The sequence below is a fragment of the Odocoileus virginianus genome, chromosome 4 (genome assembly GCF_023699985.2).
Source record: "Odocoileus virginianus isolate 20LAN1187 ecotype Illinois chromosome 4, Ovbor_1.2, whole genome shotgun sequence".
NCBI classification, from domain to species: Eukaryota; Metazoa; Chordata; class Mammalia; order Artiodactyla; family Cervidae; genus Odocoileus; species Odocoileus virginianus.
In genome coordinates this window covers 24,958,147-24,969,702 of record NC_069677.1, presented here as the reverse complement: position 1 = coordinate 24,969,702, position 11,556 = coordinate 24,958,147, and the positions used below count along the sequence as shown (strand labels likewise).

Sequence of the window (11,556 nt, the reverse complement as noted above, 5' to 3'; positions counted from 1 at the left end):
ACCCATTGAAGTCCTTTGCCCATTTTTGTTCTATTGTTGTTAAGTTTTGGAAGCAAAAAAAAAAAAAAAAAAGAAAAAAAATCAACAGGTCAAGAAAGAGTCTCTGTAAGAGACATCTGTTAAAACCTTATCTATCCAGCTACCGGTCTACAGAATTACAAGGCCTGGATTTACCACTCACACTTTCTGAGGTGAAAGTGTTCCTCCATCAGTCTTATCTGACTCTCTGTGACTTCATGGACTGTAGCTTGCCAGGCTTCTCTGTCCATGGGACTCTCCAGGCAAGAATACTGAAGTCGATTGCCATTTCCTTCGCCAGGGGATCTTCCCCACCCAGGGATCGAACCCGCGTCTCCTGCATTGTAGGCGGATTCTTTACCTTCTGAGCCAGCACTTTCTGAAGTCTGGAGTCATTTAAAATTTTCTACAATTGGGCTTTCCATACCCTCATCACACCCCCACACAACCCCCTTGTGTGTGCGTCCTGTTTATTTACTCACCCCTCTTTTCTCTTTCTTCCTGTGGGTTTGTAGGATGGTCAAACATCTTCTGCAATATATACTCATTTAATTGAAAACATTTACTGAGTTGCCGTCTGCCTTTCCTTCTCCAAGCTAAATTTTCCAAAATTCTGAAGAAATAGTTTTCATTCAGCACCGTCACTAACTGGTAGAGGGAAGAAATGACAAGGCCCACTAGACCCACGAGGAGTGTTCCTGAGGAACGCGGGCCTAGCCACAGCCGCCGCGAGGAAACAAATCTCAGCCTTTGGAACTCCGAATCCCGACATGCAACGCGGCCACCGGTGGTAAAGACCCTTGCAGAAACTTTGCCACATGGTCAAATACCAATAGTTCTCGTGTTGAAGGAGTGCGCTGCCTTGCTGGAAAGCTCCTTCCAACCAAAAGACACTCAAGCTGCCTCACCCCACTTCCACTGTGTCCCCAAGGTCCAGCACTTCGGCAGGCCTGGCTGATGCACCGCAGTCACGGCCTCGTTCCCTTAGGGTGCCGCACCTCTCAAGACTCCAGTCTTGTGACTTACGTCCAACTCAACTTTATACAGTTCTTGGTTCCAAATTTATTTCCAATCTGATTAAGACACAGAGTAGGGTTTCAACAAATGCCGACAGACTGAATAAATGAAGATGTCATAGAAGAATAAAATTTTAGCCACACATAATTTGGCAGAAAGATTATGGAGCTATAATCTCACACTGATCGGGTTCCAACACCAGTTTTTCCACTTAATCCAGTGGAGTCCACCGAGACTTCAAAAAATGTTTGTTGAACGAATGAATAAAACGTTCTCACAGAGACGTATGACGAACTAAGTGCGATAATGTTTTTATCATTCCCAGCCACAATCAGCGCTTAATATTAATAGAATTACCACTCTCCCTACTATTCCACGTTCTGTATTTATGTAGACTGTGAGTGCCCTGAGGGTAAGGAATGTCTTACTCGGTCTGTACTCCCCAAGGTACCTGCTCACATTAGGTGAGGAGAAAGAAAATGGAGGACCACAATTTTTAATGTGCTGGGAGCTGGTTATAAAGAACCCGCCTGCCGAAGCAGGAGACAGGTGACGCAGGTTCGATCCCTGGGTGCGGAAGATCCCCTGAAGGAGGGCGTGGCAACCAATCCAGTACTCTTGCCTGGAGAATCCCCATGGACAGAGAAGCCTGGAGGGTTACAGTCTATAGGGTCGCAAAGAATTGGACACGACTTAAGTGACTTAGCACGCAAGCACGGAGTGGAGATTACACATTGAGAACCGCTTCGCAGAGAGTACGAGTCTCATTATCCCCTAAGAACGTCAGTTTGCTCGGGAACAAATGATGGCGGCAACACTTGCACCCCATAAAACCCCTCCTCGCCGCCCGGGTGCCTCAACTGGCCGCCACCCGCACCGCTGGGCCCCACTCCTCTCTGCCTCTCAGCCCAGCCCTTAGGCAGATCTAGGGGAGACGCATGCGCATTCTTCTGCCCTCGGCCCCGCCCTCCCTCCTTTCGCTGCTCCTTCGCATTTCGAGTGCTGGATCTTTTTGTCCCTTACTGAGTGCCGTGTCAGTTTCCGTGCGGAAGCTGTGGCCGTGAGAGAAGATGGCGGCCACTGTGGTGGCGCCGCCTGATGCGTTGGCCGGTCGGGTCAACAAGCGCGGCGGCGGCGGACCGGGAGGCGGTGGCGGCAGCGGCAGCGGTGGGGCAGCCAGAGGGGCGGAGGAGGAACCGCCGCCTCCCCTACAAGCAGTTCTGGTGGCCGACAGCTTCAACCGCCGCTTCTTCCCCATCTCCAAGGACCAGCCTCGGGTGAGCGATGCGCTCGAGAGCTGCCGGAGGGCCTTGAGCTGGCAGGGCTAGAGCAAGTTATAGTTTCAGCTGTGTGGTGAGGCGGCCTCTGGAAGGACTCGTTCCTACTCTCTTTCCCAGAAATCGGGTTTACCTAGTTAGGAGGAAGGCGGAGAGACCGTCAAAAGCCTTGATGACTGCCTGACCAAGTGAGTGGCTGGCAGATTTGGGCACGCGTAGTGCTGTTCGCCTCCACGTTTGGGAGGCCCGCAGGACTAACCACGGACCAATGCTTGTGAGAAGCCTTCACACGAGGATTAAGTGCCTCAAGAGGAGGCTGCGCCGCTTTTATGCAGAGGAAAAAGAGATTCTTAGGTGAAAGAGAATGTCACCTCCTTTTGCCTCCAAAAGGGAGGTCCTGTGCCTTAAAAAGGAGCAGACTGGTCTGGTCCCATAGTAACAGCTGTTTTGGATCTTGTACAGTGTGCTTTTTTCCTTTCCGGGTTTTGTGACAGTCAGTGCCATCTGTCACAAGGAGAACAGAACGGGTTCAGTGGCTGGTTGCTGGCATCCCCTGTATTGTCTAGACACTGGGGAATTGGACTGAGCTACTCCTAGTGATTGCTGGGTTCCTCAGCAATCCCCATTTCAAAGAAAAGGACTTACATTCGGTTCAGTGAAAACCGTCTTTGACTCCCCACCCCACCTCCAAATAGTCTAACTGGCTATTTGTTTTGGGCAGCTGATTGGGATGGCTAGCCCCTGGCTCTTAGAAAGAGATCAAGGAAGGAAATCTTACAGGGAAAAAGGCCTTAGTGGTGTCTTAAGTTTCTGGAGGTATGACTGATTGCTAGTATTAGAAATCAGGGTTGTCTGTTCTGTATCAGCTCTGTCTGATGCTAAGCAAGTAGATTCCATGCTTTCTGTATCCAGATTGCAACACATTAGACTCATATTTGGGCTTCCCGAATAGCTCAGCTGGTAAAGAATCTGCCTGCAATGCAGGAGATCTCGGTCTGATTCCTGGGTGGGGAAATTCCCCTGGATAAGGGATATGCTACCCTCTCCCTTGGGTATGTATTCTTGGACTTCCCTGGTGGCTCAGATGGTAAAGAATCTGCCTGCAATGCAGGAGACCTGCGTTCGATCCCTGGGTTGTAAAGATCCCCTAGAGGAGGGCATGGCAACCCACTCCCAATTTTCTTGCCTGGAGAATCCCCTTGGCCAGAGGAGCCTGGTGGGCTGCAGTCCATGGGGTTACAAAGAGTTGGACATTGGACATGACTGAGCAACTAAGCACTGCAGACTCATGTTTAGAGCATGCCATGAACATCAAAGGCAGGAGCCTGATTACTTTTAAATAGGAAAGATAAAACTAGTGTTTGAAAATTCTGATAGAGGAGTGAAATTGTGGTTGAAGTAGGAGAAAGAATGGTTCTCAGAGGATCCTCACAGAAAACAAGTCTTCAGACTTTTTTGTCTCTTACCTTCCAGGTCCTCTTGCCCCTGGCCAATGTGGCACTAATTGACTACACTCTGGAATTTCTGACTGCCACAGGCGTACAGGAAACCTTTGTCTTTTGTTGCTGGAAAGCTGCTCAAATCAAGGAACATTTACTGTAAGGCTCTGCAACTTTTCTTTCCATGTTTCACCATTTTTTCCCTGGTTTCCTTAGGAAGAATGTAACTAAAGGGAAATCATGAGGGAGAAAAATGTGTCTATTTGTATCCCATCATAAGGTCTGAGGGCATTCTCTTCACTTAGGAGGTGAGCAGCTGAAACTGTGACAAAGATTAAAGAACAGCATTTGAATTTTTTCTGAATCTCATAAAGTTTAGTCCCAGTGAGTTTTGCTTTTTATTTGGTGGCTCCAAAATGCGAGTTACAAGAGTAACATATTTGTTTTTCCACTGAGCTTCTAAATGGTGAACTCTTCCTCATCTTTGTATTCCTGGTACCTAGCTTAGTACCAAGCACATAGTAAACACTTAACAAATGTTAAGTGAAATCTTCTTGAAAAAGATTGACTGTCAGGATTTAGGGAAGCTTAGGAAATAAAGACTGGGATTAGCATGATCTCTATCAGACAGCTCCTAAATTTGATATGAGCTTTAAGAGAAAAGTTTGTCCCTAGAATACTTCGAATAACCTAAATCTCAGCTGGATTTTTAGTTCAAATTCATGTTTGGGGATGAGTCAGGGAACGGAGATGAAATAGCCATGCTTCTCTAACCCATAAAACAAGATTGGTGACACTATACTGAAACCATTAATTATAGTTCATTAATCTCTTTGAAGTTGAGGATGCTGGCAGAAACTCCAAAAAATCACAGCAAAGGAGTGTGAATGTTGAATGGCGGGGGAATAGGGAAGCTCTGCATGGTCTTTATGTTTGGTTTATTCATTCCCCTCACCCCTCCCTTCCCTTAGGAAATCCAAGTGGTGCCGCCCAACATCTCTCAATGTGGTTCGAATAATTACATCAGAGCTGTATAGATCACTGGGGGATGTTCTCCGTGATGTTGATGCTAAGGCCTTGGTGCGCTCTGACTTCCTGCTGGTGTATGGGGATGTCATCTCAAACATCAATATTACCAGAGCCCTGGAGGAACACAGGTCAGGATGGGAAAACGGTAGAGGTGGGGTTTGGGACCAACAGAGCCCCAGGACTGCTGTTTGACAGCTCTCCTTTCTGTCCTTTATAGGTTAAGGCGGAAGCTAGAAAAAAATGTATCTGTGATGACGATGATCTTCAAGGAGTCATCCCCCAGCCACCCAACTCGTTGTCATGAGGACAACGTGGTAGTGGCTGTGGATAGTGCCACAAATCAGGTGCTCCATTTCCAGAAGACCCAAGGCCTCCGACGTTTTTCTTTCCCTCTGGTATGTGGTCATCTGGGGTCCTTGAAGTGGGAAGGCGACAAGCTTCAGCAGGAGAGATGAGTTAAAGTCCTTGTAACTTCTCCCCACAGAGCTTGTTCCAGGGCAGTGGAGATGGAGTGGAGATTCGCTATGATTTACTTGATTGTCATATCAGCATCTGCTCTCCTCAGGTGAGCTCTTCAGGGCAAAGGCTGCATATCCACAGAGTAAAACTCCGAGGGTATATTACCACCCCCTTAAGTGGCGAAGGTATATTTCTTCTCCCTCTCTCTCTTATCTGTTCTATAGCAAAGAGGTGTTGTCATCTTGACCCCAATAGCTCATTGGCAGACTTTCTTGGGATTCTGGCCCATGTCCTGCTGTCATAGTATCTGCTATGTCTCCGGGGGCTATGTTTGCTTCCAGAGAATAGTACTTAACCTTAGCCCCCTCTGACTTCTCCACACAGGTTGCTCAACTATTTACAGACAACTTCGACTACCAAACACGAGATGACTTTGTGCGAGGCCTGTTAGTAAATGAGGAGGTAATAAAAGGCTCCCAGTGCCTCTTTAGAAGAGGACTGTATTATTATCTCGAGCTGATAACTTTTGGTTTCCTGACGCCTCCCCCACCCCCGCCCCCCTCCCGCCTGCCGCTTTTTTCCTCTCTTTCTTCATTTGCTTTTTTATTTTAACCAACTTCAGGGACAGTAGACTCTACTGACATACAAAAGCAGAAGATTCATTTTTTGTTTTTGGCAGATCCCCAATACCATCTGACCACCAGTGACGTGTTAAAAAAAATCTCAAAATCAACAAATTGATTGCTAAAAACATGACTATCCACCATTACACATAATGTGAAAGTTTGTTTTCCCTTGGGTAGGTGGGGGGACTTTTGGTCTCGTCTTATATTTTATTGAGCTGGAAGGAAAATAGCTGGAGATGAGAGGGAAGCAGTACAGAGAAAAGTCTCAGGCCACTTGGCTGTGACACTAAGAAGCAGTGGGGAGTTTAAGGAAGTTAGAAGAGAATTATACTGGGGGATGTTCTTTCTGTCTTGCTTGCTTGAGTGACCTTTCTTTTTTCCTCCGCACTTAGATCTTAGGAAACCAGATCCACATGCATGTGACAACTAAGGAATATGGTGCCCGGGTCTCCAACCTACACATGTATGCTGCTGTCTGTGCGGATGTCATCCGCCGATGGGTCTACCCTCTCACCCCAGAGGCTAACTTCACTGACAGCACAGCCCAGAGCTGCACTCACTCCCGACATAACATCTACCGAGGGCCTGAGGTCAGCCTGGGCCATGGCAGCATCCTGGAGGAAAATGTGCTCTTAGGCTCTGGCACGGTCATTGGTAGCAATTGCTCCATCACTAACAGTGTCATTGGCCCTGGCTGTCACATTGGTGAGTATAGGTAGGGAGGTCAAGCTGGCCATCCTAGGAGCAGGAACTTGGGGGAACCCCATGAGTCCAGAAAAGGATACAGAGGGATAGTCCCTGAGAATAAGGAACTAGAGAGACTGCCTTAATAAAGGAAGGAACAGGGATGTAGAAACAGTGATACTTTTAATTTGTGGTCTGTTAACCTATTATTGGGTGACTCTTCACATTCCAGGGTACCCTGTATTCACATTCAGGACCAACTGGGATAATTAACATGCAATAACACCTGTTTAGTACATTGCCGTTTACAAAGGGCTTCTGCGTACTTTATTTCATTTAATCCTCACAAAAACCTTGTGAGGTAGGTATTATTTATAGATAAGTTTTAGAGATAATCAAAAAGGCTAAAAGTGGTTGTCCTCCCCCAAGGTTATGGCTCATAAGACGCAATGCAGGTAGTTGATTCTAAGTCTAATGTTCTTTATACTCTTAATAACTCACTTTAGTTGTAAGAAAGTGATGCTTCTAATGGAACTACCCCATTAAGAGCGCAATAAGATTCTGACTTTAAAATGTACCAAAAGAGGTAGAATAATTTGGTTCTACTTTTAGACATGAGTGTGATTCTAATAAGGTTCTTGAGTTCAAGGGATCTCCAGAAATCTTAAAGGTTCTTGGGTTCTTAAGTCCAGTACATAGTCAAATTGTTGTAAACCTGGTGGAGGATAGTCAGGCTGAGCAATGTTCCGGGTATCTGGCCTGAGCTTAGGGAGAGGGAATTTATGGTGATTTGGGGATGGAGTAGTAGAGCTGGATGGGAGCTCTGCTGGTGTCAGTCGGCCCCATTCTCCACAAATGGTCTGAGAAGTGGTCTGGTCTGGAATTGGAGCCGTGGGTGACCAGGAGTCTTTCCTATCCTGAGCCAGGTGATAATGTGGTGCTGGACCAGGCCTTCCTGTGGCAGGGTGTCCGAGTGGCTGATAGAGCACAGATTCATCAGTCTCTGCTCTGTGACAATGCTGAGGTCAAGGAAAATGTTACACTGAAGCCTCGCTGTGTCCTCACTTCCCAGGTAAGACCTGCTCCACATGGCACATAGGCCATGAGCTGAGTGGTGGTTATGCTGAGCCAGAAAGTGCCTATGTCCACCAAATCCAGCCTGAATTGAAATTCCCAATCCAGTGGTTTCATTTGCTTTCTACTTGGCTAGGTAAAGTCACTCTCCTTTGCTGGGAGTACTTTTCCCACACATTAATGGATCTGTGCCACCCATTCCTTTTTTCTCCTCCAGGTGGTAGTAGGCCCAGATATCACACTGCCTGAGGGCTCGGTGATCTCTTTGCACCCTCCAGATGCAGAGGATGATGAGGATGATGGTCAGTTCAGTGATGATTCTGGGGCTGACCAAGAAAAGGAGAAAATGAAGCTGAAAGGTGTGAGACTCAGCAGGTGTGGGGCATCTGTGTGTCTCTGCCCCATAGAAGTACCAGTGTTTCCTCCTAAGGGGTTGGTGCTTCTCCTGGGCCCTTGCTAAAGATCAGTGTCTTTTCCAGGTTACAATCCAGCAGAAGTCGGAGTTGCAGGCCAGGGCTACCTCTGGAAAGCTGCAGACATGAACATGGAGGAAGAGGAGGAACTACGGCAGAATCTATGGGGTGAGCTAGGCCTCATTCCTGCCACCCACCATCTAAATCAGATTATTTTGAGGGAGTTTGGACACTTCAGAATCAGACTGGCAGTGGTTTAGTCCCTAAGTCGTGTCTGACTCTTATGGCCCCATGGACTGTAGCCTGCCAGGCTTCTCTGTCCATAGGATTCTCCAGGCAAAAATACTGGACGGAGTTGCCATTTTCTTCACCAGGGGATCAGAATCAGACTGCTTGTTCATTAATTTATTCATGCAGACAGAGCAGATATATTGCTCTCTGTCAGTGGCTTTCTCGTTTTCTTTTTTCTCACCCCTTCTGGACTCCCAGGACTCAAAATCAACATGGAAGAGGAGAGTGAAACTGAAAGTGAGCGAAGTATGGATTCTGAAGAACTAGACAGCCGGGCAGGCTCCCCACAGATGGATGACATCAAAGGTACGTGGCCAAGGGAGCAGTGTCTGGGACAAAAGAGGAAAACCTCCAGTTTGGTTGGGCATAAAGTGAGGACTGGATGACTTAAAGCATCCTGGAGCAATATCGGCCCATGAACTTACTCTTGCTTTGATTTTAGTGTTTCAGAATGAAGTCCTGGGAACACTACAGCGGGGCAAGGAGGAGAACATTTCTTGTGACAATCTAGTCCTAGAGATAAACTCTCTCAAGTAAGAGCAGCCCCTCCCTGTTCTCATCGCCTCGGGGTAATCCCAGGTGGTGGAGGTTCTCTCCTGATTCTTCCCCAAATAGGAACATGTTCCCTTGACATCCCAACTGGACAAGGCTGGTCGCATTTGAAACAGGGAGAAGCGAGTCTAGCCTCAGCATAGACTTCTTCCTTCCAAAATCCTCCCTTTCCTTGTTGCATCTGACTTCCTCTTCCCCAATGTCCTGCCAAAGTCATAGTCCTACAGTATGCTGAAAGAGCCAGTGAAGGCCCTGGTGTCACCCCAGTCTCCCCACAGGTATGCTTACAACATAAGCCTGAAGGAAGTGATGCAAGTACTGAGCCATGTGGTCCTGGAGTTCCCACTGCAACAGATGGATTCCCCGCTAGACCCAAACCGCTATTGCGCCCTGTTGATTCCTGTAAGCAAAGATTGAGGCTGGGTACAAGGGGTTGAGTGGAGACAGGAATACATTTTGGGGGCTTGACTTTAAGGGAAATCAGGAATAGAAGGTCTTATGGGATATATGTTACTTGTGGTTCCTTTCTCCTTGCCTCTGGACACAGATTGGGTTCTAGAGCAGGTTTGGCTGTCCAGGGGAATCAAGTTAGTTTCAGTAATGAGTGGCCTTTGAGAGTCCAGTATTTAGGTGGTGCTAGACCGCAAAGGCACACCCAGAATGGACTGGATTGTCCTGCTGTCTGACTGAAAATGATCTGACCCAGAATAAGGTGAACGTTTAGACTGGGAACAGATATTTTGAGGCAGCCTGCAGCATCTGACCCCCTTCACCTTCCCTTGAAAATTTCTTTTTCCCCAGTCCTGCCAGCAGCTCCCAGATGCCTCTGACATAATTCCACAGAGCCTGTATAATCTGTCTTGTCTTTTTTTAATTTTTAATTTTGTGACTTGCGGGATCTCAGTTCCCTGATCAGGGGTTGAACCCAGGTCATGGCAGCGAAAGTGCCAAATCCTAACCACTAGACCAGGCAACCACCTCTTGTCTTGAAAGACCCATGTTATCATTATTGATTCTCTTTATTGTCCAGGTCTAGGTGCATGCTCAGGAATTTATTGCAGCTTCTCCTCTTTCCCACAGTTGGTCAAGGCCTGGAGCCCTGTCTTTAGGAACTACATAAAGCGTGCTGCTGATCATTTGGAATCTTTGGCAGCCATTGAGGACTTCTTTTTGGAGCATGAAGCTCTTAGCACTTCCATGGCCAAGGTGAATACCACCCCAAGGCACATAGTCCTGCATTTACTTTGAAACAGACTTTGGTGACCTCCATGGAGACACAGGAGAGACTGACATGAATCCATATGGAGTTTGGTTAATAGCTTCATCAACCTGTAGTGTTGTGCTCATGCTGGGATAGTATAGCTTGGAGCCAAGCTAGTAAGGCAGTCATTTGGAGGTTGTCCTGGGAATGTGTGGAGCACTATCTAACAATGGTTACAGAAGTCAGACCTGTCCCAGTATCAGAGTGAACAGCTCACTCTTGTCTATTTTGGAGGAGACTGCACAGTGTGTAGGAGGCAGCTGAGGGCCTGGTAGGAAGGCACCTCTGGTAGGATTATCTTGTTGCCTCTTCCTCTGTTATCCATTGTATCTTCAAACCTGCAAGGCCCCTGAGACCTCCTCTGCTGGCCTTCTGTAGGTACTGATGGCTTTCTACCAACTGGAGATCCTGGCTGAGGAAACAATTCTGAGCTGGTTCAGCCAAAGGGAGGTAACTGACAAAGGCCAGCAGTTGCGCAAGAACCAGCAGGTGAGTCAGGCTGCCCTCCTGTCACTGCAGTGGTTGTCTGGTTCCCTGGCTCCTGGCCTCAGACTCCAGCTGGTTGGTCCCTGGGCCTCTGGTTGTTTATCCACTAAGGAGAACGGGAGGGTTATGTGCGTCTCCCTCAGTAGCTCTCCACTCTGCTTCCTTACAGCTGCAGAGGTTCATCCAGTGGCTAAAAGAGGCAGAAGAGGAGTCATCTGAAGATGACTGAAGTCACACTGCCTGCTCCTGTGGGTGTTGTTGATTACCTTCAAGGTTTCTGGGCCAGGACAAGTGAGAGACTAGTTCAAAAGGATGAGTGACCACCATCTGAACTGAGGCTGGAGCAGAGGCTGGAACTACAGTATTCTTCCCACCATCAGCAACCATGTGCCTCCCATCCTGACTGGGGAGTCGGGGTGAGGGAAGTTGGGCTGGATAACAGCTCTGCCTGAGGAGGAGCTAAGCAGGCCCTGCGGTTAGGGGAAGGCCAGAGGAACAGCTTTGTGCTCTGGTTTCCCCTCAGGGAATAGCAGAGAACAGTTGGCCCTCTCTGCTGCTTGTATTTGTTAATATTAAAAAAACAGAGAGAGGGGTATATTTGGTTTCTCTCCAACTCTGACTGATCGGCACATTGATGTGACCAAAGAGTTCTCAACCTCTGATGTGGTAGCCTTTCCTTAACCACCTGGTGGAGAGGGAGAAGAGGGGTGTTGTGGCCACTAGATGGTACTGTGGTGCCTCGCTGGTTGACTATTGCCATGGTCATGATAGTGGAGGGGCTAGATTCTTTTCCGGCCTTTGTGGACCAATTTGTGGTCCTGGAGTGGTGTGCCCGAACCAGGTTCCATAGAGAGTCCTAGTCCAAACACTTTTCTTCAGAGGGTGATGATACCAACCATATGTAAAGTCCATTAACCACCTGCCAGTCCA

General features: G+C 47.7%; 1 protein-coding gene across 1 annotated transcript; it reads left to right on the top strand.

Annotated features, from left to right (window-relative positions):
* Window positions 1-2,075: 2,075 nt before the first annotated feature.
* Window positions 2,076-11,221, top strand: EIF2B5 (eukaryotic translation initiation factor 2B subunit epsilon). Its single transcript, XM_020879940.2, has 16 exons — window positions 2,076-2,312; window positions 3,786-3,910; window positions 4,723-4,908; window positions 4,998-5,175; window positions 5,265-5,345; window positions 5,624-5,701; window positions 6,258-6,570; window positions 7,476-7,621; window positions 7,841-7,982; window positions 8,103-8,204; window positions 8,526-8,633; window positions 8,770-8,860; window positions 9,158-9,281; window positions 9,960-10,085; window positions 10,519-10,629; window positions 10,796-11,221. The coding sequence occupies exons 1-16, from the start codon at window positions 2,106-2,108 to the stop codon at window positions 10,853-10,855; spliced, it is 2,178 nt and encodes a 725-aa protein (XP_020735599.1). The 5' UTR covers window positions 2,076-2,105; the 3' UTR covers window positions 10,856-11,221.
* The last annotated feature ends 335 nt before the right edge of the window (window positions 11,222-11,556 follow it).